The 15,727-nt window shown below is 49.4% G+C and overlaps 1 protein-coding gene across 4 annotated transcripts in view; it reads left to right on the top strand.

The window, feature by feature from the left end:
- Positions 1-13,800: 13,800 nt before the first annotated feature.
- CYGB (cytoglobin) overlaps positions 13,801-15,727 on the top strand; it is a 79,160-nt gene continuing 77,233 nt past the window's right edge. The window contains exons 1-2 of one of the 4 annotated variants that reach the window (XM_077251830.1): positions 13,801-13,926; positions 15,347-15,540. In XM_077251830.1, the coding sequence (XP_077107945.1) occupies positions 15,398-15,540 (143 nt within the window). In that variant the 5' untranslated portion in view covers positions 13,801-13,926; positions 15,347-15,397. Of the gene's footprint in view, positions 13,927-14,245; positions 14,511-14,939; positions 15,076-15,139; positions 15,541-15,727 lie in introns of those variants that run through there. The other 3 variants (XM_077251828.1, XM_077251829.1, XM_077251827.1) reach the window with 3 other exon arrangements.

A 15,727-nucleotide genomic window follows, 5' to 3' on the forward strand; every position in this document is an offset into this window, starting at 1 on the left:
ATTATCCTGCCCAATCTGTCTCCATCCTGCCCCATGATTCTGCCCCATCTGTCTCCATCCTGCCCCATGATCCTGCCCCCTGTGTCTCCATCCAGCCCCATGATCCTGCCCCATCTGTCTCCATCCTGCCCCATGATCCTGCCCCCTGTGTCTCCATCCTGCCCCCTGTGTCTCAATCCGGCCCGTGTCTCCATTCTGCCCCCTGTGTCTCCATTCTTGCTCAGTGTCTCCATTCTTCCCCATGTCTCCATTCTTTCCCCTGTGTCTCAATTCTTGCCCCTATGTCTCCATTCTTCCCCGTGTCTCCATTCTTCCCCCTGTGTCTCTATTCTTGCCCCCTGTGTCTCTATTCTTGCCCCCTGTGTCTCCTTTCTTCCCCCTGTGTCTCCATTCTTGCCCTCTATGTCTCCTTTCTTGCCCCCTGTGTCTCCATCCCTGCCTCCTGTGTCTCCATTCTTGCCCCGTTTCTCCATTCTTGCCCTGTGTCTCCATTCTTCCCCTTGTGTCTCCATTTTTGCCCACTGTGTCTCCATTCTTGCCACGTGTCGCCATCCTTGCCTCCTGTGTCTCCATTCTTCCCCTTGTGTCTCCATTTTTGCCCTCTGTGTCTCCATTCTTTCCCCTGAGTCTCACTTATTGCCCCTATGTCTCCATTCTTCCCCATGTGTCTCCATTCTTGCCCCTGTGTCTCTATTGTTGCCCCCTGTGTCTCCATTCTTGCCCCGTGTCTCCATTCTTGCCCCCTGTGTCTCCATTCTTGCCCCCTGTGTCTTCATTCTTCCCCCTGTTTCTCCTTTCATCCCCCTGTGTCTTCATTCTTGCCCTGTTTCTCCATTCTTGCCCTGTGTTTCCATTCTTGCCCTCTGTGTCTCCATTCTTCCCCCTGAGTCTCATTTATTGCCCCTATGTCTCCATTCTTCCCCATGTGTCTCCATTCTTCCCCATGTGTCTCTATTCTTGCCCCTGTATCTCCATTCTTGCCCCTGTCTCCATTGTTACCCCCGTGTCCCCATTGTTGCCTCCTGTGTCTCCATTCTTGCCCCGTTTCTCCATTCTTGCCCCTGTGTCTCCATTCTTGCCCCTTTCTCCATTGTTACCCCTGTGTCCCCATTGTTGCCTCCGGTGTCTCCATTCTTGCCCCGTTTCTCCATTCTTGCCCTGTGTCTCCATTCTTGTCCGTGCCTCCATTCTTGCCCTCTGTGTCTCCATTCTTCCCCCTGAGTCTCATTTATTGCCCCTATGTCTCCATTCTTCCCCATGTGTCTCTATTCTTGCCCCTGTGTCTCCATTCTTGCCCGTCTCCATTGTTACCCCTGTGTCCCCATTGTTGCCTCCTGTGTCTCCATTCTTGCCCCGTTTCTCCATTCTTGCCCTGTGTCTCCATTCTTCTCCGTGTCTCCATTCTTGTCCCCTGTGTCTCCATTCTTCCATTTGTGTCTCCATTTTTGCCCACTGTGTCTCCATTCTTGCCCCGTGTCGCCATCCTTGCCTCCTGTGTCTCCATTCTTGCCCCGTGTCTCCATTCTTCTCTGTGCCTCCATTCTTGTCCCCTGTGTCTCCATTCTTGCCCTCTATGTCTCCTTTCTTGCCCCCTGTGTCTCCATCCCTGCCTCCTGTGTCTCCATTCTTGCCCCGGTTCTCTATTCTTGCCCTGTGTCTCCATTCTTCTCCGTGTCTCCATTCTTGTCCCCTGTGTCTCCATTCTTCCCCTTGTGTCTCCATTTTTGCCCACTGTGTCTCCATTCTTGCCCCGTGTCGCCATCCTTGCCTCCTGTGTCTCCATTCTTGCCCCGTGTCTCCATTCTTCTCTGTGCCTCCATTCTTGTCCCCTGTGTCTCCATTCTTGCCCCTGTGTCTCCATTCTTGCCCCTTTCTCCATTGTTACCCCTGTGTCCCCATTGTTGCCTCCGGTGTCTCCATTCTTGCCCCGTTTCTCCATTCTTGCCCTGTGTCTCCATTCTTGTCCGTGCCTCCATTCTTGCCCTCTGTGTCTCCATTCTTCCCCCTGAGTCTCATTTATTGCCCCTATGTCTCCATTCTTCCCCATGTGTCTCTATTCTTGCCCCTGTGTCTCCATTCTTGCCCCTGTCTCCATTGTTACCCCTGTGTCCCCATTGTTGCCTCCTGTGTCTCCATTCTTGCCCCGTTTCTCCATTCTTGCCCTGTGTCTCCATTCTTCTCCGTGTCTCCATTCTTGTCCCCTGTGTCTCCATTCTTCCATTTGTGTCTCCATTTTTGCCCACTGTGTCTCCATTCTTGCCCCGTGTCGCCATCCTTGCCTCCTGTGTCTCCATTCTTGCCCCGTGTCTCCATTCTTCTCTGTGCCTCCATTCTTGTCCCCTGTGTCTCCATTCTTGCCCTCTATGTCTCCTTTCTTGCCCCCTGTGTCTCCATCCCTGCCTCCTGTGTCTCCATTCTTGCCCCGGTTCTCTATTCTTGCCCTGTGTCTCCATTCTTCTCCGTGTCTCCATTCTTGTCCCCTGTGTCTCCATTCTTCCCCTTGTGTCTCCATTTTTGCCCACTGTGTCTCCATTCTTGCCCCGTGTCGCCATCCTTGCCTCCTGTGTCTCCATTCTTGCCCCGTGTCTCCATTCTTCTCTGTGCCTCCATTCTTGTCCCCTGTGTCTCCATTCTTGCCCCTATGTCTCTATTCTTGCCCCTGTGTCTCTATTCTTGCCCCTGTGTCTCTTTTCTTCCTCCTGTGTCTCTTTTCTTCCTCCTGTGTCTCCTTTCTTTCCCCTGTGTCTCCATTCTTGCCCCCTGGGTCTCCATTCTTGCCCTCTGTGTCTCCATTCTGCCCAGTGTCTCCATTCTTGCCTCCTGTGTCTCCATTCTTGCCTCGTTTCTCCATTCTTGCCTTGTGTCTCCATTCTTCTCCATGTCTCCATTCTTACCCCGTGTCTCCATTCTTCCCCTGCATCTCCATTCTTCCCCCTGTGTCTCCATTCTTGCCCCTGTGTCCCCATTGTTACCCCTGCATCTCTATTGTTGCCCTCTGTGTCTCCATTCTTGCCCCATGTCTCCATTCTTGCCCCGTGTCTCCATTCTTGCCCCCGTGTCTCTATTCTTGCCCCCTGTGTCTTCATTCTTCCCCTTGTATCTCCTTTCTTCCCCCTGTGTCTCCATTCTTGCCCTCTGTGTCTCCATTCTTGCCTCCTGTCTCCATTCTTGCCTCCTGTGTCTCCATTCTTGCCCCTTTTCTCCATTCTTGCCCTGTGTCTCCATTCTTTTCTGTGTCTCCATTCTTCCCCGTGTCTCCATTCTTCCCCCTGTGTCTCCATTCTTCCCCCTGTGTCTCCATTCTTCCCCCTGTGTCTCCATTCTTCCCCCTGTGTCTCCATTCTTGCCCCTGTGTCTCCATTCTTGCCCCTGTGTCTCCATTGTTACCCCTGTATCTCCATTGTTGCCCCCTGTGTCTCCATTCTTGCCCCGTGTCTCCATTGTTGATCCCTGTGTCTCCATTCTTGCCTCCTGTGTCTCCATTCTTGCCCCTTTTCTCCATTCTTGCTCTGTGTCTCCATTCTTCCCCCTGTGTCTCTATTGTTGCCCCCTGTGTCTCCATTCTTGCCCCTGTGTCTCCATTCTTGCCCCTGTCTCCATTGTTACCCCTGTGTCCCCATTGTTGCCTCCTGTGTCTCCATTCTTGCCCTGTTTCTCCATTCATGCCCTGAGTCTCCACTCTTCTTCGTGCCTCCATTCTTGTCCCCTGTGTCTCCATTCTTGCCCTCTGTGTCTCCATTCTTTCCCCTGAGTCTCATTTATTGCCCCTATGTCTCCATTCTTCCTCATGTGTCTCCATTCTTGCCCCTGTGTCTCTATTGTTGCCCCCTGTGTCTCCATTCTTGCCCCGTGTCTCCATTCTTGCCCCCTGTGTCTTCATTCTTCCCCCTGTTTCTCCTTTCATCCCCCTGTGTCTTCATTCTTGCCCCGTTTCTCCATTCTTGCCCTGTGTTTCCATTCTTGCCCTCTGTGTCTCCATTCTTCCCCCTGAGTCTCATTTATTGCCCCTATGTCTCCATTATTCCCCATGTGTCTCCATTCTTCCCCATGTGTCTCTATTCTTGCCCCTGTGTCTCCATTCTTGCCCCTGTCTCCATTGTTACCACTGTGTCCCCATTGTTGCCTCCGGTGTCTCCATTCTTGCCCCGTTTCTCCATTCTTGCCCTGTGTCTCCATTCTTGTCCGTGCCTCCATTCTTGCCCTCTGTGTCTCCATTCTTCCCCGAGTCTCATTTATTGCCCCCATGTCTCCATTCTTCCCCATGTGTCTCTATTCTTGCCCCTGTGTCTCCATTCTTGCCCCTGTCTCCATTGTTACCCCTGTGTCCCCATTGTTGCCTCCTGTGTCTCCATTCTTGCCCCGTTTCTCCATTCTTGCCCTGTGTCTCCATTCTTCTCCGTGTCTCCATTCTTGTCCCCTGTGTCTCCATTCTTCCCCTTGTGTCTCCATTTTTGCCCACTGTGTCTCCATTCTTGCCCCGTGTCGCCATCCTTGCCTCCTGTGTCTCTATTCTTGCCCCGTGTCTCCATTCTTCTCTGTGCCTCCATTCTTGTCCCCTGTGTCTCCATTCTTGCCCTCTATGTCTCCTTTCTTGCCCCCTGTGTCTCCATCCCTGCCTCCTGTGTCTCCATTCTTGCCCCGGTTCTCTATTCTTGCCCTGTGTCTCCATTCTTCTCCGTGTCTCCATTCTTGTCCCCTGTGTCTCCATTCTTCCCCTTGTGTCTCCATTTTTGCCCACTGTGTCTCCATTCTTGCCCCGTGTCGCCATCCTTGCCTCCTGTGTCTCCATTCTTGCCCCGTGTCTCCATTCTTCTCTGTGCCTCCATTCTTGTCCCCTGTGTCTCCATTCTTGCCCCTATGTCTCTATTCTTGCCCCTGTGTCTCTATTCTTGCCCCTGTGTCTCTTTTCTTCCTCCTGTGTCTCTTTTCTTCCTCCTGTGTCTCCTTTCTTTCCCCTGTGTCTCCATTCTTGCCCCCTGGGTCTTCATTCTTGCCCTCTGTGTCTCCATTCTGCCCAGTGTCTCCATTCTTGCCTCCTGTGTCTCCATTCTTGCCTCGTTTCTCCATTCTTGCCTTGTGTCTCCATTCTTCTCCATGTCTCCATTCTTACCCCGTGTCTCCATTCTTCCCCTGCATCTCCATTCTTCCCCCTGTGTCTCCGTTCTTGCCCCTGTGTCCCCATTGTTACCCCTGCATCTCTATTGTTGCCCTCTGTGTCTCCATTCTTGCCCCATGTCTCCATTCTTGCCCCGTGTCTCCATTCTTGCCCCCGTGTCTCTATTCTTGCCCCCTGTGTCTTCATTCTTCCCCTTGTGTCTCCTTTCTTCCCCCTGTGTCTCCATTCTTGCCCTCTGTGTCTCCATTCTTGCCTCCTGTCTCCATTCTTGCCTCCTGTGTCTCCATTCTTGCCCCTTTTCTCCATTCTTGCCCTGTGTCTCCATTCTTTTCTGTTGTCTCCATTCTTCCCCGTGTCTCCATTCTTCCCCCTGTGTCTCCATTCTTCCCCCTGTGTCTCCATTCTTCCCCCTGTGTCTCCATTCTTGCCCCTGTGTCTCCATTGTTACCCCTGTATCTCCATTGTTGCCCCCTGTGTCTCCATTCTTGCCCCGTGTCTCCATTGTTGATCCCTGTGTCTCCATTCTTGCCTCCTGTGTCTCCATTCTTGCCCCTTTTCTCCATTCTTGCTCTGTGTCTCCATTCTTCCCCCTGCGTCTCCATTCTTCCCCCTGTGTCTCCATTCTTGCCCCTTTGTCTCCATTGTTGCCCCTGTGTCTCTATTGTTGCCCCCTGTGTCTCCATTCTTGCCCCTGTGTCTCCATTCTTGCCCCTGTCTCCATTGTTACCCGTGTCCCCATTGTTGCCTCCTGTGTCTCCATTCTTGCCCTGTTTCTCCATTCATGCCCTGAGTCTCCACTCTTCTTCGTGCCTCCATTCTTGTCCCCTGTGTCTCCATTCTTGCCCTCTGTGTCTCCATTCTTTCCCCTGAGTCTCATTTATTGCCCCTATGTCTCCATTTTTCCTCATGTGTCTCCATTCTTGCCCCTGTGTCTCTATTGTTGCCCCCTGTGTCTCCATTCTTGCCCCGTGTCTCCATTCTTGCCCCCTGTGTCTCCATTCTTGCCCCCTGTGTCTTCATTCTTCCCCCTGTTTCTCCTTTCATCCCCCTGTGTCTTCATTCTTGCCCCGTTTCTCCATTCTTGCCCTGTGTTTCCATTCTTGCCCTCTGTGTCTCCATTCTTCCCCCTGAGTCTCATTTATTGCCCCTATGTCTCCATTCTTCCCCATGTGTCTCCATTCTTCCCCATGTGTCTCCATTCTTGCCCCGTTTCTCCATTCTTGCCCTGTGTCTCCATTCTTGTCCGTGCCTCCATTCTTGCCCTCTGTGTCTCCATTCTTCCCCCTGAGTCTCATTTATTGCCCCTATGTCTCCATTCTTCCCCATGTTTCTTTATTCTTGCCCCTGTCTCCATTGTTACCCCTGTGTCCCCATTGTTGCCTCCTGTGTCTCCATTCTTGCCCCGTTTCTCCATTCTTGCCCTGTGTCTCCATTCTTCTCCGTGTCTCCATTCTTGTCCCCTGTGTCTCCATTCTTCCCCTTGTGTCTCCATTTTTGCCCACTGTGTCTCCATTCTTGCCCCGTGTCGCCATCCTTGCCTCCTGTGTCTCCATTCTTGCCCCGTGTCTCCATTCTTCTCTGTGCCTCCATTCTTGTCCCCTGTGTCTCCATTCTTGCCCCTATGTCTCTATTCTTGCCCCTGTGTCTCTATTCTTGCCCCTGTGTCTCTATTCTTCCTCCTGTGTCTCTTTTCTTCCTCCTGTGACTCCTTTCTTTCCCCTGTGTCTCCATTCTTGCCCCCTGGGTCTCCATTCTTGCCCTCTGTGTCTCCATTCTTCCCAGTGTCTCCATTCTTGCCTCCTGTGCCTCAATTCTTGCCTCGTTTCTCCATTCTTGCCTTGTGTCTCCATTCTTCTCCATGTCTCCATTCTTACCCCGTGTCTCCATTCTTCCCCTGCATCTCCATTCTTCCCCCTGTGTTTCCATTCTTGCCCCTGTGTCCCCATTGTTACCCCTGCATCTCTATTCTTGCCCCCTGTGTCTTCATTCTTCCCCTTGTGTCTCCTTTCTTCCCCCTGTGTCTCCATTCTTGCCCTCTGTGTCTCCATTCTTGCCTCCTGTCTCCATTCTTGCCTCCTGTGTCTCCATTCTTGCCCCTTTTCTCCATTCTTGCCCTGTGTCTCCATTCTTTTCTGTGTCTCCTTTCTTCCCCCTGTGTCTCCATTCTTCCCCCTGTGTCTCCATTCTTCCCCCTGTGTCTCCATTCTTCCCCCTGTGTCTCCATTCTTGCCCCTGTGTCTCCATTGTTACCCCTGTGTCTCCATTGTTGCCCCCTGTGTCTCCATTCTTGCCCCGTGTCTCCATTGTTGATCCCTGTGTCTCCATTCTTGCCTCCTGTGTCTCCATTCTTGCCCCTTTTCTCCATTCTTGCTCTGTGTCTCCATTCTTCCCCCTGCGTCTCCATTCTTCCCCCTGTGTCTCCATTCTTGCTCCTTTGTCTCCATTGTTGCCCCTGTGTCTCTATTGTTGCCCCCTGTGTCTCCATTCTTGCCTCTGTGTCTCCATTCTTGCCCCTGTCTCCATTGTTACCCGTGTCCCCATTGTTGCCTCCTGTGTCTCCATTCTTGCCCTGTTTCTCCTTTCATGCCCTGAGTCTCCACTCTTCTCCGTGCCTCCATTCTTGTCCCCTGTGTCTCCATTCTTGCCCTCTGTGTCTCCATTCTTTCCCCTGAGTCTCATTTATTGCCCCTATGTCTCCATTCTTCCCCATGTGTCTCCATTCTTGCCCCTGTGTCTCTATTGTTGCCCCCTGTGTCTCCATTCTTGCCCCGTGTCTCCATTCTTGCCCCCTGTGTCTCCATTCTTGCCCCCTGTGTCTTCATTCTTCCCCCTGTTTCTCCTTTCATCCCCCTGTGTCTTCATTCTTGCCCCGTTTCTCCATTCTTGCCCTGTGTTTCCATTCTTGCCCTCTGTGTCTCCATTCTTCCCCCTGAGTCTCATTTATTGCCCCTATGTCTCCATTCTTCCCCATGTGTCTCCATTCTTCCCCATGTGTCTCTATTCTTGCCCCTGTATCTCCATTCTTGCCCCTGTCTCCATTGTTACCCCCGTGTCCCCATTGTTGCCTCCTGTGTCTCCATTCTTGCCCCGTTTCTCCATTCTTGCCCTGTGTCTCCATTCTTCTCTGTGTCTCCATTCTTGTCCCCTGTGTCTCCATTCTTCCCCTTGTGTCTCCATTTTTGCCCACTGTGTCTCCATTCTTGCCCCGTGTCGCCATCCTTGCCTCCTGTGTCTCCATTCTTGCCCCGTGTCTCCATTCTTCTCTGTGCCTCCATTCTTGTCCCCTGTGTCTCCATTCTTGCCCCTATGTCTCCATTCTTCCTCATGTGTCTCTATTCTTGCCCCTGTGTCTCTTTTCTTTCCCCTGTGTCTCCTTTCTTTCCCCTGTGTCTCCATTCTTGCCCCCTGGGTCTCCATTCTTGCCCTCTGTGTCTCCATTCTGCCCAGTGTCTCCATTCTTGCCTCCTGTGTCTCCATTCTTGCCTCGTTTCTCCATTCTTGCCTTGTGTCTCCATTCTTCTCCATGTCTCCATTCTTACCCCGTGTCTCCATTCTTCCCCTGCATCTCCATTCTTCCCCCTGTGTCTCCATTCTTGCCCCTGTGTCCCCATTGTTACCCCTGCATCTCTATTGTTGCCCTCTGTGTCTCCATTCTTGCCCCATGTCTCCATTCTTGCCCCGTGTCTCCATTCTTGCCCCCGTGTCTCTATTCTTGCCCCCTGTGTCTTCATTCTTCCCCTTGTGTCTCCTTTCTTCCCCCTGTGTCTCCATTCTTGCCCTCTGTGTCTCCATTCTTGCCTCCTGTCTCCATTCTGGCCTCCCGTGTCTCCATTCTTGCCCCTTTTCTCCATTCTTGCCCTGTGTCTCCATTCTTTTCTGTGTCTCCATTCTTACCCCCTGTGTCTCCATTCTTCCCCGTGTCTCCATTCTTGCCCCTGTGTCTCCATTCTTGCCCCTGTGTCTCCATTGTTACCCCTGTGTCTCCATTATTGCCCCCTGTGTCTCCATTCTTGCCCCGTGTCTCCATTGTTGATCCCTGTGTCTCTATTCTTGCCTCCTGTGTCTCCATTCTTGCCCCTTTTCTCCATTCTTGCTCTGTGTCTCCATTCTTCCCCCTGCGTCTCCATTCTTCCCTCTGTGTCTCCATTCTTGCCCCTTTGTCTCCATTGTTACCCCTGTGTCTCTATTGTTGCCCCCTGTGTCTCCATTCTTGCCCCTGTGTCTCCATTCTTGCCCCTGTCTCCATTGTTACCCCTGTGTCCCCATTGTTGCCTCCTGTGTCTCCATTCTTGCCCTGTTTTTCCATTCATGCCCTGAGTCTCCACTCTTCTCCGTGCCTCCATTCTTGTCCCCTGTGTCTCCATTCTTGCCCTCTGTTTCTCCATTCTTTCCCCTGAGTCTCATTTATTGCCCCTATGTCTCCATTCTTCCCCATGTGTCTCCATTCTTGCCCCTGTGTCTCTATTGTTGCCCCCTGTGTCTCCATTCTTGCCCCGTGTCTCCATTCTTGCCCCCAGTGTCTCCATTCTTGCCTCCTGTGTCTCCATTCTTGCCTCGTTTCTCCATTCTTGCCTTGTTTCTCCATTCTTCTCCATGTCTCCATTCTTACCCCGTGTCTCCATTCTTCCCCTGCATCTCCATTCTTCCCCCTGTGTCTCCATTCTTGCCCCTGTGTCCCCATTGTTACCCCTGCATCTCTATTGTTGCCCTCTGTGTCTCCATTCTTGCCCCATGTCTCCATTCTTGCCCCGTGTCTCCATTCTTGCCCCCGTGTCTCTATTCTTGCCCCCTGTGTCTTCATTCTTCCCCTTGTGTCTCCTTTCTTCCCCCTGTGTCTCCATTCTTGCCCTCTGTGTCTCCATTCTTGCCTCCTGTCTCCATTCTGGCCTCCTGTGTCTCCATTCTTGCCCCTTTTCTCCATTCTTGCCCTGTGTCTCCATTCTTTTCTGTGTCTCCATTCTTACCCCCTGTGTCTCCATTCTTCCCCCTGTGTCTCCATTCTTGCCCCTGTGTCTCCATTCTTGCCCCTGTGTCTCCATTGTTACCCCTGTGTCTCCATTATTGCCCCCTGTGTCTCCATTCTTGCCCCGTGTCTCCATTGTTGATCCCTGTGTCTCTATTCTTGCCTCCTGTGTCTCCATTCTTGCCCCTTTTCTCCATTCTTGCTCTGTGTCTCCATTCTTCCCCCTGCGTCTCCATTCTTCCCTCTGTGTCTCCATTCTTGCCCCTTTGTCTCCATTGTTACCCCTGTGTCTCTATTGTTGCCCCCTGTGTCTCCATTCTTGCCCCTGTGTCTCCATTCTTGCCCCTGTCTCCATTGTTACCCCTGTGTCCCCATTGTTGCCTCCTGTGTCTCCATTCTTGCCCTGTTTTTCCATTCATGCCCTAAGTCTCCACTCTTCTCCGTGCCTCCATTCTTGTCCCCTGTGTCTCCATTCTTGCCCTCTGTTTCTCCATTCTTTCCCCTGAGTCTCATTTATTGCCCCTATGTCTCCATTCTTCCCCATGTGTCTCCATTCTTGCCCCTGTGTCTCTATTGTTGCCCCCTGTGTCTCCATTCTTGCCCCGTTTCTCCATTTTTGCCCTGTGTCTCCATTCTTGCCCTCTGTGTCTCCATTCTTCCCCCTGAGTCTCATTTATTGCCCCTATGTCTCCATTCTTGCCCCTGTGTCTCCATTCTTGCCCCCTGTGTCTCCATTCTTGCCCCCTGTGTCTCCTTTCTTGCCCCTGTGTCTCCTTTCTTGCCCCTGTGTCTCCATTCTTCCCCCTGTGTCTCCATTCTAGCCCCCTGTGTCTCCTTTCTTTGCCCCTGTGTCTCCATTCTTGCCCCCTATGTCTCCATTCTTGCCCCTGTGTCTCCATTCTTGCCCCCTGCTTCTCCATTCTTGCCCCCTGTGTCTCCTTTCTTGCCCCTGTGTCTCCATTCTTCCCCCTGTGTCTCCATTCTTGCCCCCTGTGTCTCCTTTCTTGCCCCCTGTGTCTCCTTTCTTGCCCCTGTGTCTCCATTATTGCCCCCTATGTCTCCATTCTTGCCCCGTGTCTCCTTTCTTGCCCCTGTGTCTCCATTATTGCCCCCTATGTCTCCATTCTTGCCCCCTGTGTCTCCTTTCTTGCCCCTGTGTCTCCTTTTTTATGCCCCTGTGTCTCCTTTCTTGCCCCTGTGTCTCCATTCTTCCCCCTGTGTCTCCATTCTTACCCCTGTGTCTCCCATCCTGCCCCTGTGTCTCCCATCCTGCCCCTTTCAATAAAAATAAAAAAACTTTCTCCTTACCTTGCCGCGCTCCTGTGGCAAAGTTCCCTCCATGCAGTTCAAGCGCACACTCACCGGCGAATGACAATAACGTCATAAGCTGGCGACGTGCGTGCTGACGTCAGCTGCCAGCCTCCGATTGGCTGTCGGCTTTTAGCTATTGCTGGGCAGGCCCAGGCCCGCACAGCAATAGAGTTTAACTGTCTCAGACGCAGGTTCAGTTTCTGCACCGGCAGGTTCAGTTTCTGCACCAGCAGAATCCTGCAGCTGGGTTTCGCTGAGCAGAAGAGATGAAGCCTGATGTGGGCCCCTTCTAGCCATCTGGCCCTATACACTAGTCAGGGCAGTAATGCCCTGATGGTGGCCCTGATAGTTTTTACTAAGCTCTCTTCATAAACGAGCAAGATATCATGCAGCAGGATTAATGTTGTACAATATTCCCTGTGGCCAATGGAATCCCTGATATTGCCTTATCATAAGACCAATAATGATTCTGTCCAGTCATAAGTAATTGGCACAGGCAAGGCTGGTACAAATGTTTAAGTAATGTGCCCAGTTCTGCCCAGTGATGACACTCACCCTACACAGGAACACCCACTTTTGGATAGGATTTGCATTAACCCTACCCATTTTCAGCCAAGGACAGCCCTGAATTAGCTGGGATTGCATCCAAAAAACCTGACAGTCCTGACAAATTCAGGAATGTTGGCAACTATGATGGAAACTCCTATTAAAAAATTATCTTCTTAGTGATAGTCTTATATAATGAATTGAAAACTTCCACTGACCATACTCTATGCAAGTTTTGCTTCCTTGGAAAATATATGCTAACTAACTCTCTTCCAAGAATAAAAAAAAAACAGCTTAGAGCCACTTTATACTGTAGTCACCCTATAAGTACCCCTCTAGATCTCCAATAAAGACCTCTTATAGAGACAAGTAGCAATATAATTGGAAATTTGTGGATATAATCCGCGCTGCTGAATAAATTAGGAATCCAGATGTTTAAAATATAGATGATGGTGGTTTATTCTCAACGCATTTCAAAGTCCATACAAGTTCTTACTCAGAAGACAGCCACATGTATGTCTTGTAAAAAGTAGTTGCATGTAGGAAATATTTGTGTGTACCTGCATGCTACTAAATGTGCATATACTTATGTAGTGACTGTGCATATGTGAGCATGCTTTTATAACGTTAGCATGCCTGTGGGTGCTGGTGAATGTGCCTGATTGTTGTGTTTTTACGTTTGCATGTACTGTATGTACTAAGTCTTTGTGCCTTTTGGTGTTATAATTGTTAATATTTTCATTATCTTTAAAATGTGATAATTTATTGTAGTATATTTAGCTATTTCAATTTGTACGTCAGAATGAAAGTGAGAAATATGCAAAGGTTTGTACAGAGACACATACTGTATATTAGTCAACAAAAATTCGGGTCATTTTATGTGAGTGCCTATGGTAGCATGAGACGTACATAAATAAACCCTTGCCTATACCATTCAGAGAGGAAGCTTCTGGGTGTAAGCAGGTTAGTGCCCCCTGTGGATTGATTCAGACCCTCAAGCTCTAAACCTCAGGGTGAGTTGTTTGAAAGCCTGAGGTGCAGAATGCCATAACTCATGGGTGTGGGAATCCCTGTTAAGTTTGGTGCATTGCACCCACTTCACTTTCTCATGTTTTGAATGCATACACATCTATTTGTCTAGCCTTCTGGCCAAGTCAATATGAGAAAAATTAATTATTCCAGTTGGAGATCTCACACAATACACATCTATCTTTATTTTTTATGCCACTTGTGTGTTCAACTCCATGTTTGTTAGGCTATTGCGGTCAAGTACCTTCATGGGATGTCCATTCTGAGATCCATTGGTTGGGTGTGCATCTATCAGGTTCTTTACACAACTACTTTAGGAGGCTGACAGTCCTCAACTGAGGCACTATGCCTAAATGAAGGGACGCTGCCTGTCCTCAACCCTTGCTGGATCGGAAAGATGAGTTTGTTGGAATCCTTCTACTTTCGGGAGTTCAATATATATCACTTCCTTGTGCACATTATGGCATGGTGTGCTGCGCTTTTTTGCACGTGGGTGAAGAAAGTTACTATCTTCATCTTTCAGTCCAAAAAGTATGGAAATTGCTTTCCTTTAATTGGCTTCCAAGTTTGCCTGTATTAGTACCATATGCAAATTTTGTAAACACATGCATGAAAAACTTTGTGCATGTCTGTGTATGGTTCTGTGTGTCGAATTTATCATGTTGTACTTCTTAACTACAGTATTTGAATAAAATACAAATTATACAAAAGCAAAAGTAACTAAAGACAACATAAAGCAGAGTGGAAGGAAGTAGGGCAAAGGTAGAAAAAACAAAGTAGGAGGATAATTAATAAAATTGGAGACCATAAAAGCAGCAGGAGGAACAATACAGATGGTAAACATGAAGAGGAGGCCAAAGGAAGGGCAGTAAAGGAGATGTAGAGTATAAAAGGGAGGACTAGAATAATAACCAACATGAACCCGTAAGGAAGGAAAAGAAATTTAATGGAAATTGAAAGGGTAAGTGGTAGAGTCTGGGGGATAATTATTGGTTGTTGTTTTTTCAGAAAAAAAGAAGAATAAGCAACAAGTAATTTTACCCCAGAGATCAGAAGAAGGATGAAAAAGTCCAATAATAAAGCACCAGGATCTGAGAAATAATTGTGCAGGTTTTGCTGTAGTCTCTGGCAGTGTGAGAAAGGAGAACACATTAATCATCAAGTCAAGTGTAACCGTAGATATCAGTAACTTTAATTATATGTTCTGTTATGTTCCATTGGACCAGCATGTTACGGCTTAGTGTTACTAGATACTCCCAGCGCAGGAGGCTTTACAAGACAGATATGACTGAATGAAAGAGGAGAGTTGTGTGTGGCCTGGGAACACAGAGCAAGGTCAAGTCTGAAGGAGAATGAGGGAGAAGCCAAGGAAGACAGGGGGAGGCAAAGAAAAAAAAATTGAAAACAAGAGGGGACAAATGGTGGAGGCATAACAAAGTAGAGGCTGCAAGATCGCAAATAAATGAGAACAGATTACTGCAGCGGAAGAAGTGGATGCGCGGATTAAGGAAAATTAACAGAGCAAGGAGAGACCTTGGCTTCTAGGTAAGTCAATTGTAGGAGCTGGAAGATATAAAAGAGCATTAGGAAGACACAGACAGAAAAGGGCCCCTGTGTAAGAACAATGTAACCCAAGAGCTCAATATAATGTACAATTGCACCTGTTTGGAGGCAGAAATGAGCCCCCTTACCGCTTGGGCCCCTGTGCGGCCACACAGGTTGCACCTATGATATGTCCTGGGAGGACGGAGAACTAGATAGAAATATAATAGATACAATATGTGCCTCATAAAGAGAAAAGTTACCTATTACTACACAGCGCCAAGATATTCCATGTCTCCCAATGCTGTGCCTGGAGGACCACAATTTTATTTCCAGATCTCCGACATATATTATGTCCAATTTCATAATAAATGAATGAATCTAAGGTGGGTCTGGGTGTACAACACAGCTACAGTAACCACATGAAAAGATACATTGGCAATAGAGAGAATAGAGCAAGGGATAGGACAAGGCACCAAGGATAAGAAAATAAGAGGGTGGTGGAGAAGCGGGCATATAGAACGAAGCGAAAAAAAGGCAGGAAGAAAGAGTTAAGAAACAGAAGAAGGTAAAAAGGGGAGGGAAGAAGGCTGGGATTGAAAACAAGAGAAGGAGCGAAGAGGAGGGGGAAGAGGAGGGACAGGAGATTTGCTCCCTGCCTCAGCATTCTGACAATGCCTTGAAATATCTTACTTTTGATCAGTTTATTTCTGGGCTGAGATTCTCACACACACATACACACAGCAGCAATGGACAGGGCTCAGAGGTCTGACAATTAGACAGCTCTCTGAACAGACAACCCACATCACCCCCTCCTTTATCCATCCTGATCTCTGCAGGGGGCTCTGATTCCTGCCTGGGGCTGTGTGTGATTTCATCCTGACGGGTCCATGGAGAAAGTCCAAGGGGAGAATGAGACGGAGCGATGGGAGAGACCGGAGGAGATAACGGAGAGCGAGAGGGACATCATCAAGGACACCTGGGCACGCTTGTACACCAACTGCGAGGACGTTGGGGTCTCTATATTGATAAGGTAATATCAGAATGCATGTTACGTGTGCTAAGGACATGGCATTGCTCAGTGAGCTATTATCCCATACAAACATGGCAAATGGAAATCACTAAGTGTCAGAATTCTTGTAGGAGAGGGGAATCCCTCCATGTGTCACCATGACCCTCTGCCAGAGGACCTGTGCACAGTCTGTTGGTAGCACATGCAC

Source organism: Ranitomeya variabilis, chromosome 4 (assembly GCF_051348905.1).
Source record: "Ranitomeya variabilis isolate aRanVar5 chromosome 4, aRanVar5.hap1, whole genome shotgun sequence".
In the NCBI taxonomy this organism is placed as follows: domain Eukaryota; kingdom Metazoa; phylum Chordata; class Amphibia; order Anura; family Dendrobatidae; genus Ranitomeya; species Ranitomeya variabilis.